Here is a 24,408-nt window from a genome sequence, read left to right on the forward strand (position 1 = left end):
CGCACACAGACACACACACATGAACTCACCAGCTGCAGCATGTCATAGACGGACTCAGAGGAGCGCTTGGCGTGCCTATTCTTCCACAGCACAGACATGCTTATCCCTGTCAAAGGTCGCAGAGGTCACAAGAGAGAGACCCTCTCATCACCTTATCTTCTCAGGAGGAGCCCAAGCGTGAGAACGAGAGAGAGCACCTCATGGGTGAGGAAGCGAGGCAGCCTCTCCTCTCCCCTGATTACCCACCCTGGTCTAGCAGCTCCTCCTCTGCTCTTCTCTCTCGCTCTCTCTCGCTCTCTCTCGCTCTCTGGTCTGCTCAGGGTGCAGGGCTAGGACAGAGCTCTGGAGGAAGTGCTTGTGTAAGAGATAGTGAGACAGAGGAAGAGAGAGAGGGAGCGAGAGAGAATAATAACAATAATAATCCCGTCTGCAGCAGGATGAGGGGAACGGCGGGGAGGGACAAGCGCTGCAGAATCTCATCAGTGTCGTGTCATTCGCCCCCACTGTCTCCGCCCAGCACAGCCCAGCACAGCACAGCCCAGCCCAGCGCAGCCCAGCGCAGCCCAGCCCAGCGCAGCCCAGCCCAGCGCACCACAGCCCAGCCCAGCACAGCCCAGCCCAGCATAGCCCAGCCCAGCATAGCCCAGCCCAGCATAGCCCAGCACAGCATAGCCCAGCACAGCCAAGCACAGACCAGCACAGCAGCCGAGCCCCACGCGCACCCCCCCACTGCGTCCGAGCTCAGCAGTGCTTGTGCACGTGCAACTTGGACACACTGTGTAGGAGTGCACGTCAATCATCATAGCAAATGAAAAATAAAAGAAAAGGTGCTGAAAGTGCTTCCGCTGATTGCCTCAGAAACAAGGGCTTTTTCACAACCATGCACGAGGGACCTCTGCATTCACTACGCCTGCATTTAAACAGGAAGGGAGATCTACAGTCCTCTTCATGTGTCTCCAAGGACAAATGCATATTTCACAGTCAGGAAGAGCACAAACAGTACACTGCAAGGCCAATGCAAAGCAGAAGCGCATTTTATGTGGGGTTATCTAACATGAGCGAACAGCCGAATGTTGGACAGTAGACAGCAGAGGCATCCCGAATAGCAACAGGACCCTAGCAGCCGATATAAAAGGCGAAAGCTGTGGCTGAGCAGAAGAGAAGCAGGGGATTAAATGGCAGGAATAGAGACAGCGTGCCCTAGAGAAACAGAACAACTAAACAAAACAGCAGCTGCTCCTGCAGGTACCTGTACGGCAGCGCGGGCATGAGAAGGACAGGAGGAAGCCACAGTGAATCGCAGAAGTTCAGAGGAACAGCGCTCGAAAACATGAAAGTGAATTCTGGCCATACCTCCATCCATACAGGTAGCAGATGCACTGGAGCAGGGCGAAGACTGGGAACGGGAGGGAGAGCAGACCACAGAGAGACAGAGAGGACGCAAGCCCAAACCTGCCCCGGGACACACGCACTGCCAAAGGAATCTCAGCTACAACACCTAACCACCTCCCCCAGTCCACCATGTACACACACACGCACGCGCACAGGAGGAGCTTAAGGAGGCCTGCATTTCCTCATCTTATCAGCACAGAACTCATGGGACAGGAAAGTGAGTGTTTGTTTCTCTGGAGGACAGGCATACCCTCATGTCACCCTATTCTCCCAAACACAACCTCAAAAGCCAGAAGCCACGTACAGACGGCTGTAGGAGCCTTGGGCTGTCCACCAGCACCACTGTCATTTGGGCCGTGTGCAAGAACCGTGATGCCTTCCGTGTTTACCGTGCTGTTTGTCATCCAGACCATAAAAAAGAGCATCACCGGATCATAATAACAAAGGAGGTGGCTCAGGCGGAGCTGTTAAGGATACTAGCCAATGCAGACAGATGCACAGCTCCAATGCACACACGCACACACGCACGCGCACACGCACGTGCACACGCACGCGCACACGCACACGCACACACTCTCAAATGCAAAGATTACATTCGAACAGTGCTCTACCTGAAAGGAACTGGACTCTAGTCTTCTATTAAAAAAACAAAAAACAAAACACTAATTCAGCACTGAAAAGCAGCGTGCCGAGCGCTGGCTTGTCTGGCTTGGAGCTCAAAGGCTGACCTTCATCATGTCAGTTGTCTCAGTGGAGACGCGGAGACGCGCGTGGTGTAGTTATTCCCTGGGAAAGCTAATGAAGTCCCCCCCCCGCACCGGCATCCAGATTTAGAATTCACTGGCACAAAGCGATCAAAATCAACTTTCATAATCAAGCAATTAGAATGCAGAGCTAATTAAAGAAGGTCTCCACCTTCTTGTACCATTCTTCAACGGGAAAGAGAACAGACAATATGACAAACAGGAGTGGGGTGGTGAGTCCAAGAAACGGTTACCTGTCTCCATCACACACTGTTGGAGCCACTGTTTATTAATCAAGCCAAAGGTCCTCCAGAGGAATGTCTCCATAGCAGTCCATGCAAGTTGCTTTGTAAAAAGCATGTGACCAATGTCTTGAAGGCACTAGTTACTTTGTGACAGAGGTCACATCTGATTCAGGATCAGTGTTTCTAGTCTAGATCATCTCATAAGCTGTATTATCAAGGTTTAAGATGGAGAAGTACATTGTCATGGTTTAAAGGAGCATTTTACAAAGTCAAAGAGGAGAGAACACTGAGCATGCGGCGTGAAGATGTCTCAGTGGGTGAGATGACATGAGCATGCACAAACACACACACACTCGCTGCATGAGCGCTATTAGGGCTAAACGTGCTTCTCTGCCACAGATGGTGTGTCAGAGTGCAGGTCAGGAAGACAACCCGACTGGTCTCTCTCTGATACTGTGACTGGCTGGTGAGAGAGAGAGAGAGAGAGAGAGAGAGAGAGAGAGAGAGAGAGAGAGAGAGAGAGAGAGAGAGAGGGAAATGGAAGCAAAGATAAGAGAGAAAGACATAAAAAGAATGAACAGAGGGTAAAAGATGCCAACATTCGCAGGTTAAACATCAGTGCGCCAGTCTGGAAAAAGCTCTGGCCTCCAGGTCCCTCCACAGACAGATGAGACAAAGCCTAAATCAAGCACCAACACACCACTTTGTCACGGATTCTTTCCTTGCAGCTGAATGCAGGAAGCATTGTTCTTCAAGACGTTCTGATGTGATCCGCCAAACACTGATTAACTGGGAGGAGATGGATGTCAGTTCTAAGCACAAGTTTGGGAAAGCAAACTGACAAGCGCAGCGACTGTAGTCTGGCGACTGTAGCCTGGCGACTACTGAGACTGCCACACATCATACGCTGAGCCTTACCGAATGGGTTTCATCTTAATTAGAGTGGTTCTCTCTCCATGACGCAGACACACGTTCTGTGTGCTGACTGTATATAAGAAAAGGCAAAAAAAACAAAAAAAATAAAACAATCTAGACAACAAAAACATCTAGAATTGTTCCAACAAAAGCATAGTATAAGCAAAGAGAGTGTAAAAAAGAGTAGGAGAGAGAGAGAGAGAGAGAGAGAGAGAGAGAGAGAGAGAGAGAGAGAGGCGGGGAGAGAGGGAGAGGTTACAATACTACTTGGTTCTAAACAGTTTGTGTTTGTATGAGCCTACACAGTCATCTCTGACCCATCTGACCTCAGGACATATGATGTTCAGAACTGTGTGTGTGTGTGTGTGTGTGTGTGTGTGTGCGCGTGCCTGCGCGCTCATACACAGCCCCTGTTGTGAAGTTTTAAAACCTCCCAGCAAAGGTCTTGGAGATCACATGAGGGAAAGAGAGTCTAATGCAAGGTTTTAAACTTTGAATGATTAACAATGATCCATGCCACGCAATTGTATGCCTTCAAAGAAGGCTGACACTTGGCAGAGGAGCCGGCCCTGTTGGCCTTCTGCCAGGGGGCTGATGGAAAATGGGATGAGCCGAATGCTAACTGTAGGTCTCATCTCTTCAATCTGAACCCTAAGCAGGTGAAAACCAAACCAGTGGCCCGGCGACCCACACGACAGTGCTCACTAGGGAGAAATGATTCCGCCCGTTTCCGGACTGCCCGGAAGCGGCTGGTGGTGAGGCTGTGCTCCAGACAGCACCGTGTACTTTCAGTTCATCAGACCGTTCCGGACAAGACGGCTCGCGTGCTAACTGTGCTTGTCAGGTCTCGTAATGCCATGGCTGTGCTCCAGCAGGGACGCGTGTGTCGCTGAGGGTCTCACCCCGTGTGTGGGCTCGCCGTCCGGCTCCGCCCGCGTGCCATCTACTGCACCGTTGATGGCTAAGGCGGCCCTTCCTTCGTGGTCTGGGCTCTTCAACACCAAGTCAGGGGCCTCGTCCAGAATGTCCTCTAGAGGGAGCAAGAGACAGACAGGTGAAGAGAGAGGGGGGGAGGGAGAGAGAGAGTGCGCGCGAGAGTGGGGGACAACATGAACAAATTAATTGCGGTCTCATTTTTCAGGACATCTACACTGTAGAATTCTGCTCCAACACACCAGGTAATAAAGGCGGAAATAGTCACCGCCGAGAGCTCTACAACCCAAGCAGATCCTCAGGCTATCCATTCATTTCCAGAATGATTTAGCCTGCAGTTAAAAGGTACAGACTAATAAATAGCCTTCTAATCCCCACAGGCACCCAAATTTAACACACAGCTCCGCCGAAGCCAAATCCTTTTAACGAGGGACGCAAGTTCAAGCCATGTGCCGGCCAAAATGGAACAAACCAAGCGGAAATGAGGTTAGATGAATTTCAGCCCGCAGACGTAGTAAAGTTGTGGCCTTATGTAAAGCCATTAAGTTATATGTTCAGGCTGCGGGGGGGGGGTTCAGCATGGTTCCTCAAAGCGTGCACTGTATACATTTATTTTTTATTTTTTATTTTTTGCATTTTCTCTTGTCTAAGGCATCTGATTCAGACTGCACAGGGTTTGATGTTGTTATCTGATGTGTTGGAGGCGTGGACGCGGGGCGAGATCGCGGGAGTGTCAGGGCGGCGGCGGGGCCGTCGCGCGCACCTTGGCTCTGGGAGAAGACGTCAGTGCAGAGGTCGTTCGGCGTGTCCGAGCGGCGAGGTGGCAGGGGGCACCGCTGCTGTGTCTCACGCTCCGGCACGCTGCTGACAGTGAGAGCAAGCGAGGTCAGGGAGAACGCCGCGCGCATGTCCGACAGCTCCAGCACTTTCGCCGCCTTGCCGTTCAGCTGGAGGATCTCATCTCCTGCTCGCAGGCCTAGGTGCGCGCACACACACACACACCACTTAAAATTTGCAAGTTTCTTTTTACTACCATATACAAAATCAAAAACACTGTTAAGTAATGCATATTGTCACACATACACAACAGTTCCATGACAAAGCAGAACTCTCAGAGCAGGGCCTTCTGAATTAAATAAATTGTTTTAAACTGGACTTAAAAGATAAACCAGTGGACTCAAGCACAGGAAACAAAGAGAAACAGCTGCGAGTCTCCCAGCACCAAACTCCCATCCTCTCGCTTATCAATTAGCCCTATATAAGCTGCACCATTAGCAGCTGATAGCTCAATTAACACTCATTAGCCCCGACTGGCGCCGTAATTGATCACTGACTTGCATGGCCGGCTCCTGCAGAGGAGCCAGGGTGGTTTCCCTTCTCTGTGCACTCGCACATCTCTCAGCCATTGGTACAAAGTGTGCGTGGAGTCCATAAGGAGAGGGATTTGATATAAGACCCACTCCTTACAAATGTGCTTCAGTTGCACAAAAGGGTTAGTCTTATTTGCATACTGCATATGAGTGTGAATAATAGCTTTTTCCTCACACCTTACACACACACACACACACACACACACACACACACATACATTCTACTCCATACCCCGAGGTGTGACCCAGTTGCATGTGGAGTGAACTGTCGGCCATAACGTAGCCTCATGATTGGATGGCTCAGATAGGCCCCCCCTTGGCTGCAGAGCCATGATAAACACCAGAGTGATGTCATCAAAGACAGACGCCAGCAACGCGTTTCCAAGCTGGCATCGATTTGGAAGGCGCACCCCCCTTCCGGGAGGGTGGACACACACAGCAGTGATACACTCTCGTGCTCTATTCATCTCAGCCTGCACATGGCTTTAATTTGAGTTGCGCTATAGTGAGTGCGGTCACACACGCCTCCTGTGAAAAGGGCCTTTGTTCTCCCGAAGTAGACGCTGTCCACTTGGCTTTGCCTTCACTGGCCTGGTTACTCACCCATTCTAGCCATGAGCACTTTTTCTACTCCAGTTCTGGCGAGAGGCCCTCTGCATTAGCCCAGCACACAATCCCGCACACACAGGCATGAGTGCCCATATGCATCCATGTGCACGCAAACACGCACACACATTTTTTTTCTACATTTATAGCATACTAGGTACAAATTTCACATTTTCCTTGTATCCTAACGTCCTGATAATCAAAGTAATTTTTTGATCAATTATCATCATGTTGATTATGGAACAAATAGCTTTGTTAGAAATAACAAATCTTATCTGGTTCTGCTTTGGCATGTATAATTATCACCATGTATCGCTTGATGTTTGAAATCAGGGTTTCAGAGTGGTAGGCCGAGATCACATGGAGAAGTATAAAGAAGTATAGAAGTATAAAGCCTTGCTGGTACTGAGGAGCAGGTTTAATTTCCTTCTCTGGCTAATCCCAGCGTCATGTGAAAGCTTTTTTAATGCGTTCCTCTCCAGTCTGCGGCACACTGGGGTTGAGTAGTTACATCTCGAACATCACAGTATTCCTCTCAGCGAAGTGGCAAGATAAGGCGGGTTTGCTGGAACAGGCCGAGGGAGGGTCCTTCCAAAAGGACCATGGCATTGTCCGTACAACTCCAGGTGAATGAATTCCTAGGCCTTCAGACAGCTGTTCTTATCAGCTGTTGACAATAATCCTAATCCACGAAGGGGATTAGCCAAACAGTACTGGCTAACTGGTGGGCGAAGGCTGATTCTGTTCATTAAAGGCTCAGAAAGAAGACTCTGAAACCCCTCCTGGATCAGAGCAAGTGAAGAACCCAGTGACACATGTGGCGACACGCCAGACGTCTGACATCTCGTCTGATATCTCACCTTTAATGAAGGCCAAGCCTCCCGTCCTCACGTGTGTGATATGAAGCTGCTGGGTGCCATTCTCATCCACCACAGCCACGGAGAACCCTGGAGAGGAGAGATGGGGAGATGAGAAGAGGGGAGAGTAGATGATAAGAGAGCAAAGGAGACTTTATTCACACTGTTTTCCAGAATAAAAAATATTCTGTATTTTGCGAGTGATCTTGAAACAGGATAAAAAATACAAAGGAGTCCTACCATAACCAATGGAGCTGGATTCATCTCTGTCAAACTGGATGACTTTGGTAGTTTTGGTGCAAATTTCAATCTCCTTGTAGAGCTGAAGGGAGATATATGCATTTAGAGTCATTCTGATCTAAAATGCCAGTCCAGAAATGTCATTCTACCTGTAATGTACAATCTGAAAGAAAGCGCTGCAAAAACCCACACTCCGGTAGCCTCTGTGGGTTATGTACTGGTTAAATAATAATCATTTTGCCCTCAAGTGTATCAAAAATAAATAAAATTGAGCTGTGATCATTTCATGGAAATGAGGAGAGAGAGAGAGCAAGAGAGAGAGATAAAGAGCAAGAGAGAGTAAGAGCGAGAGAGTGAGCAAGAGAGAGACAGACAGAAAGAGACAGACAGAGAGAGAGAGAGATAAAGAGCAAGAGAGAGTAAGAGCGAGAGAGTGAGCGAGAGAGAGAGAGAGACAGACAGACAGAGAGAGAGAGAGAGAGAGAGAGACAGACAGAGAGTGAGCACAAAAGAGGCTTTCTGTGAAATGAATTAAGTGCGTCATCTCCAAAGAATTGCATCTAAACAACAGCTAAGGAAATTAGGGTTTGAGATTATAGAGGTTTTTTCCATGCGGTTTCTGATATTCCAGATGACAGAGAAACTGCACTCTGAATGAGGGAATGAATTTCTCTGCCCGTGATTCTGCAGTATACATAATTCATGCAGCGGTGTATATATGCAGCAATCTCATTTCTGGATAGGTCACAACATATACAATCTAACGCACGCACCCAACAGTGACTTTAAAACTTCAGTGCTCCTTGGGTGGGCGTTTTGATGATATGCTACCATTATCATGATTAACTATGTAATCACATATATCAATAATGTAAGAATGTAAATGTAACCATGTCACTTTGGGTTGTATGTACTATTATGTACTATTAGTTCTTCCAGAACACTGACAACCTACAGTTTTCAGATTTAGATAGAGAGATTTAGACCAATAACAGAGACACTAAACAAGCAGCACTATCACATTGGTAAATTAAAACTGTAGAGAGCAGCTGACTGGATGGTATCTCATTATTAGTTAAATTTTATATTACTTTATTATTACTCTACTAATTGTTTTGCTGATGCGTTGTCTTCTCCAACCTCTTAGCAACACTAAATGAAAAAACTAAATATCATGATATGAAATGTGAAATATGAAATCATGAAAATACCAAGTATCATTATATATATATATATAAATTTTATTTTACATTTTTTTTGTCATATTACCCACTTCTTCCTTGCTAACGAATTTCTAACCCAAACCTGCAGCTACTCCCGAAGCGACTGGGGCGCCATGGTAACTGTTTGCATCAATGTTGTTGATGCGGTCCAGACATCCTGCCAGAGTGACTGTGGACTGATGGTGTTGGTGCAGCTCACCAGGTCCCAGAGCTCCTCCTCAGGTTTCGGGATGTAGGACTGCACTCGACTGTCCACCTGAAACTTCACACGCAGGTAGTGCTTGGAAGGTTCCAGACTGTGTGCCTGCATGATGAGGAAGCAGAAGAGGACGTAGCCATTACAGCACCCAGACTGCAGCTGACGACGGCAGGCCAACAGCAGAAGAGCAAAACAGGTTCACGTCAGGGCGCCGCTAGAATAGACGCACACGTCAGTGGGTGAGGTGTTATACTGTAGATGGTCATGGGATCGAGGCCCCGCTCTGGAGAAACTCCTGTACTAGTTATTTTGCTCCTGATCCGGGGGAACCCCTCCTTACTTATGGCATGCTGGAAACACTCGGAGACGCTGTACGACTCAGTCTTTATTATTGTCCCAGCTGGGATCCAAGCTGACACCTCTGTGAATTCTAGCTTGCAGACATAAGTGGTCATTTCTCATTTTATACTATTAGGAAATTATTATATAAATTCCTGGCCTTTAAAGTGCACTTTTCATTACTTAGTAAGCATGAAAATCCCCAAAATATCCCTCCTTAAACTGCGGGAATAAATTTTAAGAAGCACATCATATTTCCCATACTGTATTCCATTACGTTATTTGACAGAAATAGGTCTGCGTATCAGCCTCTCAACATAACTTATTTAGAGATTCATTTCCACAGCCACACGCTTTTTAACGACATGCGCCTGCATGCATACGAACCCACAGACTCACTGGGGAAAATTAGGCCTCGGAAGAATCTCTGGCACTCTGTATGCAGTCGTGTGTGTGAAGACTGAAGTCAGTAGTCTCTGTAGCATGATGTAGTGTATGACAAGGCTCAGGATCATAAAGAAAAGGACAATGGAGACATTATTTATGCCTTTTAGATTAACCACTGAACTGAAAGCCAAAGCCTGAATTGATTTCAGTCCAGCTGATTGCATTGGTGTGAATTGCTGAAGTACGTCTTCAGCAGGACATTATCATCTTGCCTTTCTCACTCTGTTAGCGCCCACTTGGTCAGCCAATGTTTTTGAAGGATGGTTGCTAATCACAGGGATGGCCCCCCACAAAAGCAGGACGCTACCCCCAGGGGCCCGGGAGACTCATTGTTCAGGTTTGGTTCTTTGACCTCTGGACTGAGTAATGATTGGCTGTGACTGACATCAATCACCATGGCAAGGCCAATCGCATACAGAAGTTCCTTTCTATTGTTTGTGAGATAACACAGAGAGCTGCTCCAGCACACAGCAAAGGGGATTATTGGATGCCTAGATTGGAATTATAGCCTACCAACAGAGCCAAAAAGGCAGCCTGGGAAGTGAGAATGTTTGGTGTCATTAAGGAGATTATGGGTCATTGACCAGTATCTAATTTTCCAAAAAGGTTGTGGTGAAAAGAAAAAGAAGACCAAAAGTACTTTGAAGTGGGAGTAGTTTGAACACTCTCTCTAACACTGTGGGCTACGGTCCACACGGTGATGAAGGTTTGGCATGCCATGGTGAGAAGGATCCACAAAGAGATGGAACTCTTTATATGTCGGGTATGCTCGATCAATGGTGACAAAGGTCAACATTCATTCTCAGATATTTCATGCACAACTAAGTGAATTCACTTCACTTCATAACTGAGAAACACCAAGACTTGATTTCCTATCGCTAATACTGGCAGAGAGAAACACTCAAGTGTATACAGAAAAAATTATAATTCAGCTTCTGTTTAGTGAAAGGACGAGAAGAATTCAGAGTTTCATAAGGCAGTCGGAACTTAAAAGGAAAAAAAAAACAAACCCCAGAGCGAGAATGTGGTAGAAAGCATGAGCGAAATACTTTCAAGGGGATGCTGCCAATTCCCAGAACTCTGTTGTGCATTACCTGGTTTCCTTCAGGCCCTGTCTGACTCAATATTACTGTGTCTGCGTGTGTGTGTGTGGGTGTGTCTGCATGCATTTTTGTGTGTGTGTGTGTGTGTGTGTGTGTGTGTGTGAGAGTGTGTGCTCACCTTGCACACCGCTTCCAGTGCTTCTGTGGTTGTCTCTCCTGGTTGGATGATGGCCAGCACAGGCTGATCACTGGGCAGAGTGAGCCATGATGGTGTGAGGTAATGGGGAACCCAGACTTCGCTGTCTGCGTGCGTCTGAGGAAGGCTGTTCACAGACACTCTCTGTTCCCTCTGAAACAGCGTCCAGCACAAAGACATCCATGTGGAATTGATAGATAAAAATAAACACAACGTCATGACGGTAACCGCAATGTAGTGACCATAATGGCAGCTCCAAAACCTAGTCCATCATCATTTAAGGACCACACACAAAATTCTCGAGTGTTATGCCCACACTCGTTTAATGGGCACATTATTTAATCTTATTGCAATTAAACAGGGTTGTCGAAATCGATACGACAGAGAAGCATCAAGCAAGCGGCTGTGTCCAATTCCATCTAATCCGTGGAATCTAATTAACTTGGCATGCGACCACGATGGGATTGAATCGCTTTCTGGTCCCTTGGAGGCGCGTAGCGGGGCCAAGGCCCGGCGCCCTGGGCACCTGATCGATGTGGGTGAGGTCTGACTGACAGGAGAGGACCAGCGTGGGTGGAGCTCGATGCTCTGAGACCTGCTGCTCTGGAGTCTGTCAAGCAAGTTGAGCCTGCTGTCAGAAGCAGCATTCTGCATAAGCACTGATAGCTTATCCTCCGCTATCGGGTGACAGCCCCCCCACCCCAGAGAAATCTGGTTGCTGGGACACCACTGCTGGTGGTCTGGTCACTGAATAAGATGGGAATGCCACACACATGCTGAGTGGGGGGTTTGTACACACACACACACACACACACACACACACACACACATACACACACACACGCGCGCGCGCACGCACATAATTCATCCTCAGAACACATCTGTCTTATCTCCAGGCCTGCAGTGCTTATGATGGATGGCTTTGATGGGAAAGGTCTCTCCCAAGACACACCCAGTGAACAGTACCTCAGCTGGGGGAGATCCAGACGTGAACCCCTCTCTCTCTCCCTTCACCCTCTCATCACACCATCACAGATTTTGTTTTTATTCCCCCCAAAACATTTTTTTTTTTTTAAAATAAACCTGATGCCACAATTCATTACAGCAATCGGCTATATCACAATTTGCATCCCCACCCATACCACCCTGTGTAAGAGCTACGGACTACAGAGTCCTGGCGTGTGATGTCTTACCGAGCACTCTGTGGCCTGGTCGTCCAACATGCGCTCCAGGTTTTTTTTCACCGACTCCTCTCCGTCCACAAACATCTGGAAGAGAGAGAGGAGGGTCGTTCATCTTCTGCTGATCTGGTCACCCAATCTTTAGGACATGTGCTTCAAGCATCCTATGCATTAGACTGTTGATCGATGGTAACTTAAGGCTGTACTGAAACAGTCAGTGTAAGCAAGTCACACATTTAGACCAGACCAATGCGTTAACAAAAACGCCACCAAGGACAAAGTGCTGACAGTGCTTGGTATGAATGACTAAAGAGGTTAGTGAGGTGTGTGAGGGGTGTGAGGGGTGTGAGGTGCGTGAGGGGTGTGAGGTGCGTGAGGTGCGTGAGGGAATGTACAAACAGACCTGATTGATACTCGGTCTGTCTTTACTCTTCTTCTTGGAGGTCGTGTCCAGACCCCACAGTGAGGAGAATCGACTCTTGCGCTTGCTGGATGAGCGGGACAAGGCTTGCGTCCGCCTCCGAACGCCACTCTCCATTCTCGCCGCAACCTGTGAACGCACGCACCCATATCCACATCCACACGCAGACACACACCTGCATATGATGCCTTAAGAGCTATTGAAATGCTTCCTTAAGCAGCGATACGATGATGTCAGAAATGCAGCCGGCCCGCACATGGATCAAAGCCTTTGGATCAATGATTAATACGTTAAATAACCATCATCACTGTCACTATCACTATCGACCATGCAGTCGGTCTCCGGCCTCAAAATGACACCACATCAGCGCCGTCATGACCGGTAGTGCACCGCCACCCCCCAACCCTGCACATGAACCCCCAGCTGCCCCCAGCTGCCCCCGGTGTGTGCGGTGTCTCTGAGCAGGGGTGCTAACAAGAGAGGATTGGACTTCTGCACTGCATATATAGGTCACAGGATGAATATGCACATCGCCATGACGCTGCACTGGGCTCAGGCAGAGACAGATGATCCGTGCGGGGGCTTTCTGGGCGGCTTAACGTCAGGACAGAGGCTCAGTGCTAGCGTGAGGAGAGGGTCAAAACCCTGCAGGTCAACGGAGAAGCACTCGGTCAACCACTAGCATTAGGAAAAGGCCTACGGCTGAAGAGCTAGCATGGTGTCATTCCAGCTGAACAGAGAGGGCTAGCCTCTATTTTTTCACAGCATGCATGGGAGTGGGAGAGAAACGGAGAGAGAGGGAGGGAGGGAGAGAGAGTGAGAGATAAAATAAATGAGTTATTTAAAACAAAGAAATAACACGCCACTTTAATCTTCACAAATGCTTTCAAAGCATGCTTGGGAAAAATTCCCTACAGGGCAGTCAGCATATCAAGCTCTGTTGATAAAAACTCTCTCTCTCTCTCTCTCTCTCTCTCTCTCTCTCTCTCTCTTTTCTCTCACTGTCTCTCTCTCTTTCTCTCTCTCTCTGTCTCTCTGCCCCCTTTGAACCCTGAACAACAGCAGTGCTGGCAGTCTGGTGTGGCTGATCCATTCATGCTCTCTCACTCCCTCCTCACTAACGTACCATTCTGGATGAGACGGAGTTGCTCCATTTCATGTCATTCCGTGCATTCCACTGCGTTCCGTAATGCCGTAGGTATTAAGAGCAGGGGGCAGAGTGAGCCGAAACCCCTGCCCTGCCTTCTGGCCTGCCTGCACAGCTTTAGTCACGGTAACTGATCACTGGGCTGGTGTTACGTGAGAACCCTTGAGCAGTGAGGGCACGACATGGCACGCATGCTTGTTTGTAAGATGGTACTGGATGTGTGCGTGTGTTTGTGTGTGAGAGAGGTGAAAGAGTGTGTGTACCAGCGCATGGAAGGAGGAGACGGAGAAGATGCCCAGACGGCCCATGGCCACCTTGGTGGGGCGTGAGGCGAAGGCCAGGAGGCGCTTGGGGTTGGGCAACTCGCCTCCCTGCAGGCTGGACAGGTAACAGCGGAAACGGAACAGGTCCATGTGGAACTGTTCCAAGTTCTGCTCCCACAGGAAGATCTAAACAGAGAATCCAAAGAGAAATATTAAGACACGGGTTAATCCATGAGAGCAGCACAAGCAGAACTGGGCAGAATCTCTCTCATGCCAAACTCTGTGATCAGCGTTAGGAGAGAGCTGCTCAACCATGAGGGTGGTGCTGTGGTGCATGCTTGATGCTTCCTGCTTCTGTGGGGCTCTGGCGTGACTCAGCGAATCTCCTCCATACCAGTCACTACTCAGAGTCTATTCAGACCATGGAGGAGTACACACCTCCACCACTGAAACAGTGTAAATGAGAATACACACACACACACACACACACACAGACCTATTCACATGCACACAGCGTTGTCATTGGGCTACAGACCCACTCAAAGGCTTCTGCTTCCCTCGTGTGTAAACAGCTATTATCTCGGAACAGCGCTCTCGCAAATGATCACAATCACCAAACCCGCTATTAAAAGATCTAGTCCCAGCCACGTATTACAGGAAGATTAAAGCAAAGGATGGACAGACTGGAATCACAGCAAACCTGCTCATGACAAAAGAACTTTGTGTAAGTTCAACAGAAAGGGCTGGAGGAACAGCGCAGGCCCAGGTGTGTGCGTGAGGACAGCCGGGCGTACGCCCTGCCTGCATGAGCTACAGGGCACTCGCACGCAGAAACACCTGCGCAGCTGCTTGTGCAGGACAGCAGGTCCCGACGTGTCCTCTGAGCACGCGGCGCTGCAGACGAGGCGAGAGTGCGCAGCGCCGGACTGTGCAAGTGCAGCAAAACGGGGCATTCAGCTCCAGACTGCAGGCGCAATTTTCACGCTACGCATCAGTTTGGAAATGCGAAACATCTCGAAAAGTCGCATGCTTCATATTTCCCCTTTTGGCTCCAGCAAACGTGGTCCCTTAGGCATTAAAAAGCAACGCGAATCATCGGAAACCTGTTCTAGAGAATGCGGCTCTATGGGCGTCACATCGTAATGCTTCCCTGAACGTGCTCCAGTTTGGGTCATCGTGGCACTAGTTCTCACCCTGCGCGCCACATACCTGCTCCAGGATGGTCTTCCTCTTCTTGCCGTCGGTGACGGCCGTCAGCTGCATGTCTCCCATCTTCTTCATCTTCTCGTCCATGTCGATCTTCTGCTCGAGCTTTTTGATCTCGGAGCGCAGGAAGCGCACGGTGTCGTCGCGGTGGTGCTGCCGGGCCACGGCGGCTGCGCATGCAGAGTGGATCGCCGTGATCCAGTTCTCCAGCTCTGTCTGCCCTGACGTCTGGTGGCAGAACACAAACCGAGAGAGCGGCGCTGTGTTTAGACCCTGGACTGAAATGGCAGGGTTCTTTGAGTCCAGTTTTTTTAAATGATCAGATTTAAATCAACTTGATGGGTGAACAGGGCAAAAACGTACTGAAACTCACAAACTGGTCATACCAAACAGGAAATGAAAAGGTCAGATTCTGTGTGCTAAGGATTCAGGAAAATTAACAGAGGAATATCAAGCATCAAAAGAAAACTAATAATGATAAAACAAGAATCCTAAACATGTCTAAACAGCTTCTGGATACAAGTACGTACTATACACGAGTGTCATCAGCATTACATAGCATGTGGAATACTGCTGTCTATATGCAAAGCAATAACACTAAAAAACCAAAATGCACAGCCCAATAGCAGCCTGATACACAGCGCAGGCAAGTCAACATAATGCAGAGGTGACAATGACTATAACAGAAATATTGATATTTATGAGGAAAGTAGCCAAATGTTAAACTCCAATCTGACAAGATAACCTTTAGAAATGCCACCTGAATGATACAGATCACCTGCTGCTAAATGTCACTGACACCTACACACTTCCAGCAGTGGCATAAGGCGTACACAAATACAAGCTAATCCTTTAGCTGGTCATTTACATTTCAACTAAAGCAGAAAAAAAAGCAGCAAGTAAAGCAAAAAAAAAGATTTCTAAAAGTTGTTAACACATATAGTTTAGCAGATAGTAGGAAATCTCATGTAACCGCACAGAGGCAGAAGTTGTGCTGTAGCGGCCGTTGTGTTTACTGTCCTCACCTGGAAGAGAAATGCATCTCCCAAGGAGTTACTGAGGCAGAAGACAAAGTCCTTCTTGGGGTGTTCTGGAACTGCTTGGACGATGCTGTTCTCTGCCCACACTGCATGTTTGGGAATGCTATTGTGATCGATGCCCGAGCGCTCGTCGGTCTCGTAGAAGAACAGAGTGCATCCTGGGACAGTTGGTCGGAGAGAAGAAAACTTTGAATAGCTTGTGAGACAAAAGAATAGAATGGAGGACACAAAATACTAATGGTTAACAAGACCGTGCTAGTCGACGCTTTGTTTAGGCAAATGAATCTATTAAAACTGTTGACCAACTCAGAAACAGTGTGCCATGGAATGACTCTGGAGTAGGATAACAGTTTAGCATGGCTTCGATTGCCAGTAGCTAGATTAAACTCTAACACCACATTTGTTTGTGCATTGTAATCCACAGGCAGACATTTTAGGCAGCTGGAACAGGATCTGCAGTAAAGAGCAAGGGTGTGACAACCTTCAGCCGGGGCCAGTCTCCTTTGAACTGAGTTCTTGAATAAATAAATAGGAATCTAAAAGGAAACAAGTGAGAGGATCTCCACCACACCGTGGTAGGGGGATATTAAGAGCACTCCCTGGAACGGGGCGCAGGATGCAGGCCATGATTTGATCTGAAGGAGGCAGGTTGGGAGGAATTACCTCTAACCACCAGAACAAGGACTGGAGAGAGTGCCTCTGATTCATTTGATTACCTTCCTTGTGTGAAGGACAGAGAGGGATTTCACTGGCGCTGTTTTGAGCGTGATAATGAACGAGAGGTATTCAACTTGGCATGTGCAATTAGATTTGAATGAATCAAGTTCAAGGGGAAAGGTTCAAGCATCAAACATCAGGATCAAAAGCTCTGGCAGGAAAATTCAGGTGCTGATATGATTAGCTGGCGAGGTGAGAAAGAAAAAAAACCGGCACATGCACAGTTTTCTGCCTTTTCACCCCGAGGCCGTAGTTAGAAAATCTCCGTGGAATGTTCTCATCCCCTGGCAACCAATGACCCCGGCGAGCAGTGCAAGCTCTGAGAACCGTGCAAAGCTGGTGTGACCTTCCGTTACCTGTGCACGCCATGGAACGAACACAAAGCCAGAAGCTTGAAATCAATGATTGCATCCTGCGTATTTGAAGAATGCTCTGGCTTGTGTTTCAAAAAGGTAAAAACAGGTATTGCTGAAGGTTATCAGCACACCTGGAGTGGAGGTAAGATTACTAATAACTGTTAAGCCACGTAGCTGTGCAGTATTCAAGCATTTAAGTAGCAGGAGCTGATTGGAGATCAGTGCCCCTCACGGTCCTCTCACCTTTCAATGACACCCAATAGCGCTTCCACTTGCGTCTGGTGGCAGGCTCCACCTTCTTGCTCTTCTTGTGCACCAGGAAGTTCTTGACGGCCAGCGCGCCAGCCTTGCGCACCGTGCCCTGCGCCACGCCCAGAAGCGCGTCCGAGCGGTAGGCGGAGCTCACCGTGCCGCTGCTCCTCTCGTCACTGGCGGCCGAGCCCGCCTCCTCCAAGCTTTCACGCGTCTGCCGCGAGCTCAGCTCCAGCTCCTGACGGAAGTTCTCGTACACGCCCTGCTCGCCCGCCGCCGCCGCCCGCCGCCCGAGCTCCGCCCGCTCGCTGGCTCCGCCCCCATTGCTGCTGCTGCCGCTGTCGCTGCCGGCGAACACGCTGCTGCTGGCCGCCGAGTACACAGAGAAGGAGGCCGACATGGCCTTGCAGCGCCGCGACGCCGGCTCCGCCTCCGGGGCCACGCCATCGATGCCGCTGTCGCCATACTCGCTCCCCTCGCCTGCCGTGATGTCCTGCGTAACACAGGGCGAGGCTTCACCAGCGCAGCTTAACTCATGCACAGTTAAGTCAGCTTCCCAAATTATTTCTTTTTTGCACAGTATTTTTGGATATCAAAGTCAGTTAAGAGCAGCAATGAGCTGGCTCCAGCAGGGATAGAATTCTCTACTAGGAGGTCAGTGTACTCTTGCACTCTGGGTAATTGGAGCATTTTGGGCTTTTAGGGTTAAACTACTGACATAGAACAGCAAATGAAGGCTACAGCACTAAGAAACATTTGGAGGCCAGTACCAGATATACAACCATTACTCAAGCTTCATTAAAGTCCACTATTGTTCATGTCAAAATAACATTTAACAGCCAACTCTATGGTCTCAACAAATTTTCTAGGACTTGTTCTCCCTTTTTGACATGATCTTAACTTCTGCTTTTGGAATCCTCAAACTAGTTGAAGGCAAAAGATGCCGAGCTCCTCGCGTAGCAGCACATGCAGCACCGAGCTTGCCGTGCGAGCTGGAGCTCATTATCATTACAAAGGCACCAGGCGTTTCAAAGGAGGAATCGGTGGATTCTTTTTTTGATCATTAAACCGCACTGTTTCTGGCTGAGGAGCAGCGAGCTCTGTGGAAGTGTTGAGGAGAAAAAAGCAAGCTTCTCTCACCTGCTCCTCCTCTTTCTCTCTGATCCAGATTTGAGGAGGAGACTTCTGTCTCTTTGTTGTCATGGTAATATCAAAGGATGACTTGTTTACTTGCCCCATGATAGTGGAAAGCGTCTAGACGACGATAAACATTTGATTGTTCTGAGGACTTGTCATGTAGTCTGTAACTAGATCCTAACTGCTATAGATGAATGGCAGTAAAGGGTGGCTGATTGTGGGTAAAGAACTGTGTTTTTTAGACACTTACATGTGAAGTTTGCGCACGGCGTCCCTGCAGTCCAGAGCACAGCACCCCCTGGTGGCTCGGAGGACCTTCAGAGAGGCAATGAGAGCGTCGGCAGGGTAGGGTGTAGGCGCCATACCCGCAACCGTCTTCTTCTCCTGGAGATGGTAGGTCATCGTTCCCCTCACCCCCCGTGGTCCGTGCGATGTCCCTCCCATACTTGTACCGGTTCCGGGAGCTCCTGAACCCCCCACAGAGCTCGTCCAGCGAGTTAGCCCTCTCTCCAGAGTGGCTATCGCTTGCGGCAGGGTAGCCACTGTCTTCGCGGTCCCCGCCGCGACCCATCTCCTCCGTACTGGTCAGGTGTTCCTGGCTCAGGTCAGACAGCGAGAACTCCAGCGAGTCCTCTCGCCACATGTCTGCCGACTTGGAGCGTTTCTTCCTCAGACTGCCGCCGCCCTCTTCCGGCACCTCACTCGCCCGCTGCGGGAGCGTCTCCTCGTCCTCGCCGCCTTCCACCACTGTGTCCCTGCTGTCCTCTGAGCCTGGACCTCCCGTGTGCTCGAGGAGAGAGGCGGGCCGCGTGCCCGTCGCCCGGCTGGGCGCCTCCACCGCACCTAAGGCCTCCATGCCGTTCTGAGCCAGAGAGTGCGGGATGCTGGGAGTACTGCTGGAGCGGGCACTCACCTCTGGGCCATGGCGCTCCGCCTTGCCTGAGGAGGTGCGGTGCAGGCGGCGGGGCTGCTTGCTGGGCATCCGGAGCGAGCGGGACACGTGCTTGCGCGACAGATGGGCCTGCACCTCAACCCGGACGGAGTGGTCTCCATTCTGGCTCTCCACGTTCCCCATGGCTTAGCGTCTGGGACGGAGGTGGCACAGAGCATGCTGAGTTTTAAAATAACTGTGTATTTATCACATTAGCGGACATAAATATGAACATTCTGCCCTCGGTGACACGTCAGATCTGACTGACCAGCGAATCACACACACCCCTCCCTCATGCAGAGGCGGCAGCTAGCCGACAACACATGCCAAATTACTCTGGTTCAGAGGAAGTGTTTCTAAGACTCTTTCAGAAATTCTGAGAAAAAGTGCCTGCTGAGGAGAAAATCACTGTGTAGTACTGACACACACACACGCATCTCAGAGCTGCAGAGCATGTTATCAGAGGCTCAAACACCAGAGTAAGGAGGTAGAGTGTGAGATGTGAAGCAGTCAACCTCCCAGTCCAGCAGCATAATTCATTAACGCTGCCCAGTCTGGGAACTTTAAAAACCGCTGTTCTATAGGTGTGAACATGCCATTGCATTCACATAATGGCTAAAACCTTTTTTGAGTGTGAGACAGGCTAATGCTGATCACCCCCACGGTGCATGGAAGAAACAATGCTAGAAAAAACCTAAGTGAAACTTCCACTGTTTCCAGTACACTTGCACTCCTGTGGCTTATTGCTGGAAGGTCAGTCATTGCAACGTTATTGATTCACACCCATGAAAATCAAAAGATGCCCTCTCTTACTGAGAGTTACGGCTGCGACGTTAGTGGAGGGGTTTCTGCTATTAGCGACTGGAACTGGGAGTTTCTGTACGATGCAGTACCTGAAGGGGAGTGCTGACATCACTTGCATCTCCACTGCTACACGTCTCCCATTCACAGCCCTGGAAGGTTCTAGAGGGGGCGGGGCGTGGTGGACAGCACCACGCTTACGGACCAAGCCTGCAAATTAAAGCAGACATTAATAGAAATCTTTAAAAAAGGACCAAAGGAAAAAACACAGTTCTATATGAAAGAGAACAATACAGAAGTGTTTACTGCTAAAAATGGCTTTGAGGGTAATATGAGTTGACCTGTGCACCTCAGTGAAAGACAAGAACCCACTTGGCCTGAGGTAAGATCGGAAAATAAAATCGTGTTTGGGATACATAAACTCACAGGTACGCACATGCACACCCAGGTTTAGAGGTTTAGACGCACACACACAGGTGCACCCATGCACACACAGGCACGCACACAAAAGCACAAGACCTTCAGCACACCTACAAATCCCACACATTAACACATGAAAAACATGAAAAGGCTACTCTTTTACGAACAAGGGACGTCTTTTACGAACATCAAACTGACATGGAAGTAAATGGCTGAGGACCATGGCAGATCAACAGCAATATTTGAACAAAAAATAAATAATTTTTATAATGCCAACATGACCTAATTTCCTCTAATTTAATTCGGGGGGGGGGGGGGCGTCTCATTTTCATGCACTAGGCATAAGGAACGGAAAACAATGGGAGACCAGCCACACAGTGTGTAGACCAGCCACACAGTGTGTATACTCTATTTGAGAATCACACCATCTCTGCTCCACTAACCCAGAGAGACAAAGAAAGAATATTTTAATCAGACGGACAGAAAGCAGTCACTGCAAACTAGAGGCTGTATAGTCTGTTACATGTGTTTACTCAGCCAACCGAAGAAATATTGTGATTTGACTAATTGAATTTTTTTCCAAACAAACCTTTGCATGTTCACATGGCCTAGCCGAGTTTAAGGGTCCTGTTGAAATGAAAGTTGTTTTTTAATTGCACCATGTGCTTATGTGTATTCAAATGTGCCCTCGCTATATGGTGAACAGTGGTTCCACTGGAAGCACTACAGGAGAGAGGACGCGTGTATGCGGGAGGGTTGGGGCGGTGGTGGGGTGTATTCTGGGTCAGAGAGGACAGTGTGGTAAGTTGTCTGGTTCACGTCCTGTTCCTCTGACCTCAGCGGTTCTGATCACTGATCACATGGTAGGACAGGATGGCAGGAAAAGAATGGGAGAGAGAAGGAGAGAAAGAGAGGACGCGGAGTGTGAGAAAGACACGCCCTCCGAGGTGCAATTTCTCACTCAGTACAGCGAGGCTTTAAGGATTGCACAAGAGATCTGGAGAGAGAGAGGAGTGGAAGACTGTGTGTGTGAGTGTGTGTGCGGGTGTGTGTGAGTGTGTGTGAGTGTGTGTGTGTGAGGGTGTGCGGGCGTGTGTGTGTGCGTGTGCGGATGTGCGTGCGTGGGTGTGTGCGTCCGGGTGTGTCAGTGTGTGTGTGGGTGTGTGGGTGTGCGGGTGTGTGAGTGCGTGTGTGCGTGTGTGTGTGTGTGTGTGTGTGTGTGTGTGTATAAACTGGAACTGCTCCCACCCCCCACGTCCCCATTTCCTCTACATGATTCTCTTCCTTTCCCTATGTGGCTCTTGTCTGTCACAACAGCTGGAGGAAACTCCACCACAAAAGGTTACTCTAGAGCCGAAGGCCTCCAGCGAGGGGGAGAGCCAACAGACTGACGTGCTCTCTGCTTTAGGACAGTAACTCCTTCTCAAGCGTAAAACAGTCATCTTCCTGTCCTCTTCTGTTGTTCCAGTGCAGCTGTATCCCTGTGAGACATGGTGCCCCTACCAATTCATGAATATATTTCAGGAAGTCGACCGTGATCGTCTGTCACAGTCCCCTAGCCCATGATACCCTCAGCACTGCTGTTTAAAAGCCCCCTCTAGCTATCACCCCCCCACCCACTCTGTGTTTAAACCCCCATTTAGCCAACCCCCCCCCCGCCCTGTGTATAAACACCCCCTCTAGCTGACACCCCCGCCCTGTGTTTAAACGACCCCTCTAAGCAACCCCCCCTGCCCTGTGTTTAAACGACCCCTCTAAGCAACACCCTCCCGCCCTGTGTTTAAACGCCCCTGCTAGCCATAGTCTGTCCTCCAGCAGGCTTATGTCATGCGTGATCACTCTGCGTATAGGCCAGACCTGAGGCTACCGCAGCTTTGTCTTACGTCATCCCGCACACCTGCGGCTCGGGTGAGCTCGTCTCATGTCAGTCTGGCCGTGTCACTGAAATGTTGAAGCCAGAATCGCTAAGCCTAGTAAGGCAGGACACAGCTGCTGAACCTGTCTGTCTGCCTGGGCTGAACCTGTCTGTCTGCCTGGGCTGAACCTGTCTGCCTGCCTGGGCTGAACCTGTCTGCCTGCCTGGGCTGAACCTGTCTGCCTGCCTGGGCTCAACCTGTCTGTCTGCCTGGGCTGAACCTGTCTGCCTGCCTGGGCTGAACCTGTCTGCCTGCCTGGGCTGAACCTGTCTGTCTGCCTGGGCTGAACCTGTCTGTCTGCCTGGGCCTTTCAGTACCTTTCCCTCCTTCTCGCTCGTCTTTTGCTGTTCTCGTTTACGGGGAGGACAGCCACGTGGCCCTGGCATGACTAAACAACAGTGACCTGCTACAAATCACACCAGGCTGCCGGACGGTCCGGAGAGCTGTGAGCAGGCACATGCGAGAGAAAAGAAACTGTGTTAAAGGCTGTGCTGCATCTCAACACAGCCGCCTAACACGGACAACAGCAATGCAAACTAACACGAAGGAATGACAAATCACGAATATGATTGAAGTTTACTGTGTTTCATGGTGCCACTCGATAAGTTCTGTGTATCCTCATAATCTCATAATTTCTCATTTGCAATATACATAGAGATTACGGTGGAGCGGCCTCTTAAACTGGATGAAGCATTTATGTACCAGATCCCAGATCCCAGGATACACAGAGGAGCACACAGGCGTGATCAAGGCGTGTTGGAGTCTGTCACAATCTTCGGTTTTAACACTGAACACGGCAGTTAATCGAGGCAATATAAGGGAGGAGAGGCAGGGATAGAGAGAGAGACAGAGAGACAGCAAGACAGAGAAAGAGAGAGACAGAAAGGGTCTCTTTGTGAAACTTTAATCACAGATCTCATCCTCCTCCTCAGTGTGGAGGATGTGCTGGCCTGCGGTCTGTTATTAACACAGACACACACACACACACACACACACCACCTACAGAAAAGCACTGGGCCTACACTGATAGTGATCAAGCACTGAATCAGCATGCATTCCCTCCCATGCAGACAAAACAAATCTGAATCCAACCACTCTTTATGCAACACACAGATGTGGGAAGTACGCCCTCCCCCTAACCTGTGCTAAACGCGTTCAGGTTTAGAAAAGACATCATCATCAGTGAAGCCGAACCGTGCAGCTCTCTACTACCTAAAGCCCCAGCAGCAGCTGCACGTGTGACACTAGGCTCAGCCCTCCACACACCTCTTCCTTTGTCTCTGCCTTTCAGAGGGACACTGTGATTCCGCTCATATGAAGATTTGGTCGTGTGAATCTGCAGGATAATGGAACCGAAGCACTCCAGCACACATGCGTACACACACACACACACACATATACTGTGTGAGTGGAGTAACGTGGAGGAGATCGAAGGGGACCCCGGATCCCTGTTTCCCTCGCTGCTCCCAAAGGGGAAGTCCCCACTTCACCTTCAACCTCCTTTAGTGCCTCAATCCTCCTCCAAACACCAACCTCGCATCTCACGGGCACCTTTGACCTCAGACCGGCGCGGCCCTTCAACAGAATACAGACCCCCCGCCAGTCACTTCACTTCCCCAACAGTCCTCCAGACTGCTTCCATCCATCTAAATGAGATGTGGAGAAATCAATGCACTAACAGCGTTCCAGGCCATAAATCATTCAGACAGGTATCATACCGGCTGGGTCTGGAAAGGCGCACAGTCATTATAATTCCTTCTTTTTTCCCGGTGATATGCAGCTCTTATGGGAGAAGTTAACGCAGAGGAGGGTGAGTGGAAGACAGGTCGATGGTAGGAGAGAAAACCTCCCAGACAGACAGGGGAGGAACAG

At 49.3% G+C, this 24,408-nt stretch overlaps 1 protein-coding gene across 4 annotated transcripts in view; it reads right to left on the bottom strand.

Annotated features, from left to right (window-relative positions):
• The window catches only part of tiam1a (TIAM Rac1 associated GEF 1a), a 51,910-nt gene that overhangs the window by 15,801 nt on the left and 11,701 nt on the right, over positions 1–24,408 (bottom strand). The window contains exons 2-15 of one of the 4 annotated variants that reach the window (XM_035535651.2): positions 20,293–20,410; positions 18,719–19,553; positions 17,323–17,824; positions 15,992–16,164; positions 14,970–15,194; positions 13,761–13,946; positions 12,333–12,479; positions 11,942–12,016; positions 10,731–10,901; positions 8,724–8,828; positions 7,302–7,383; positions 7,065–7,151; positions 4,992–5,204; positions 4,198–4,325 (exon numbers count right to left, since the gene is read on the bottom strand). In XM_035535651.2, the coding sequence (XP_035391544.2) occupies positions 4,198–4,325; positions 4,992–5,204; positions 7,065–7,151; positions 7,302–7,383; positions 8,724–8,828; positions 10,731–10,901; positions 11,942–12,016; positions 12,333–12,479; positions 13,761–13,946; positions 14,970–15,194; positions 15,992–16,164; positions 17,323–17,824; positions 18,719–19,543 (2,919 nt within the window). In that variant the 5' untranslated portion in view covers positions 19,544–19,553; positions 20,293–20,410. Of the gene's footprint in view, positions 1–29; positions 2,637–4,197; positions 4,326–4,991; positions 5,205–7,064; positions 7,152–7,301; positions 7,384–8,723; positions 8,829–10,730; positions 10,902–11,941; positions 12,017–12,332; positions 12,480–13,760; positions 13,947–14,969; positions 15,195–15,991; positions 16,165–17,322; positions 17,825–18,718; positions 19,554–20,292; positions 20,411–24,408 lie in introns of those variants that run through there. The other 3 variants (XM_081702291.1, XM_035535653.2, XM_081702292.1) reach the window with 3 other exon arrangements.

Source organism: Electrophorus electricus, chromosome 19, assembly GCF_041902795.1.
Source record: "Electrophorus electricus isolate QZ-2024a chromosome 19, ASM4190279v1, whole genome shotgun sequence".
Classification (NCBI taxonomy): domain Eukaryota; kingdom Metazoa; phylum Chordata; class Actinopteri; order Gymnotiformes; family Gymnotidae; genus Electrophorus; species Electrophorus electricus.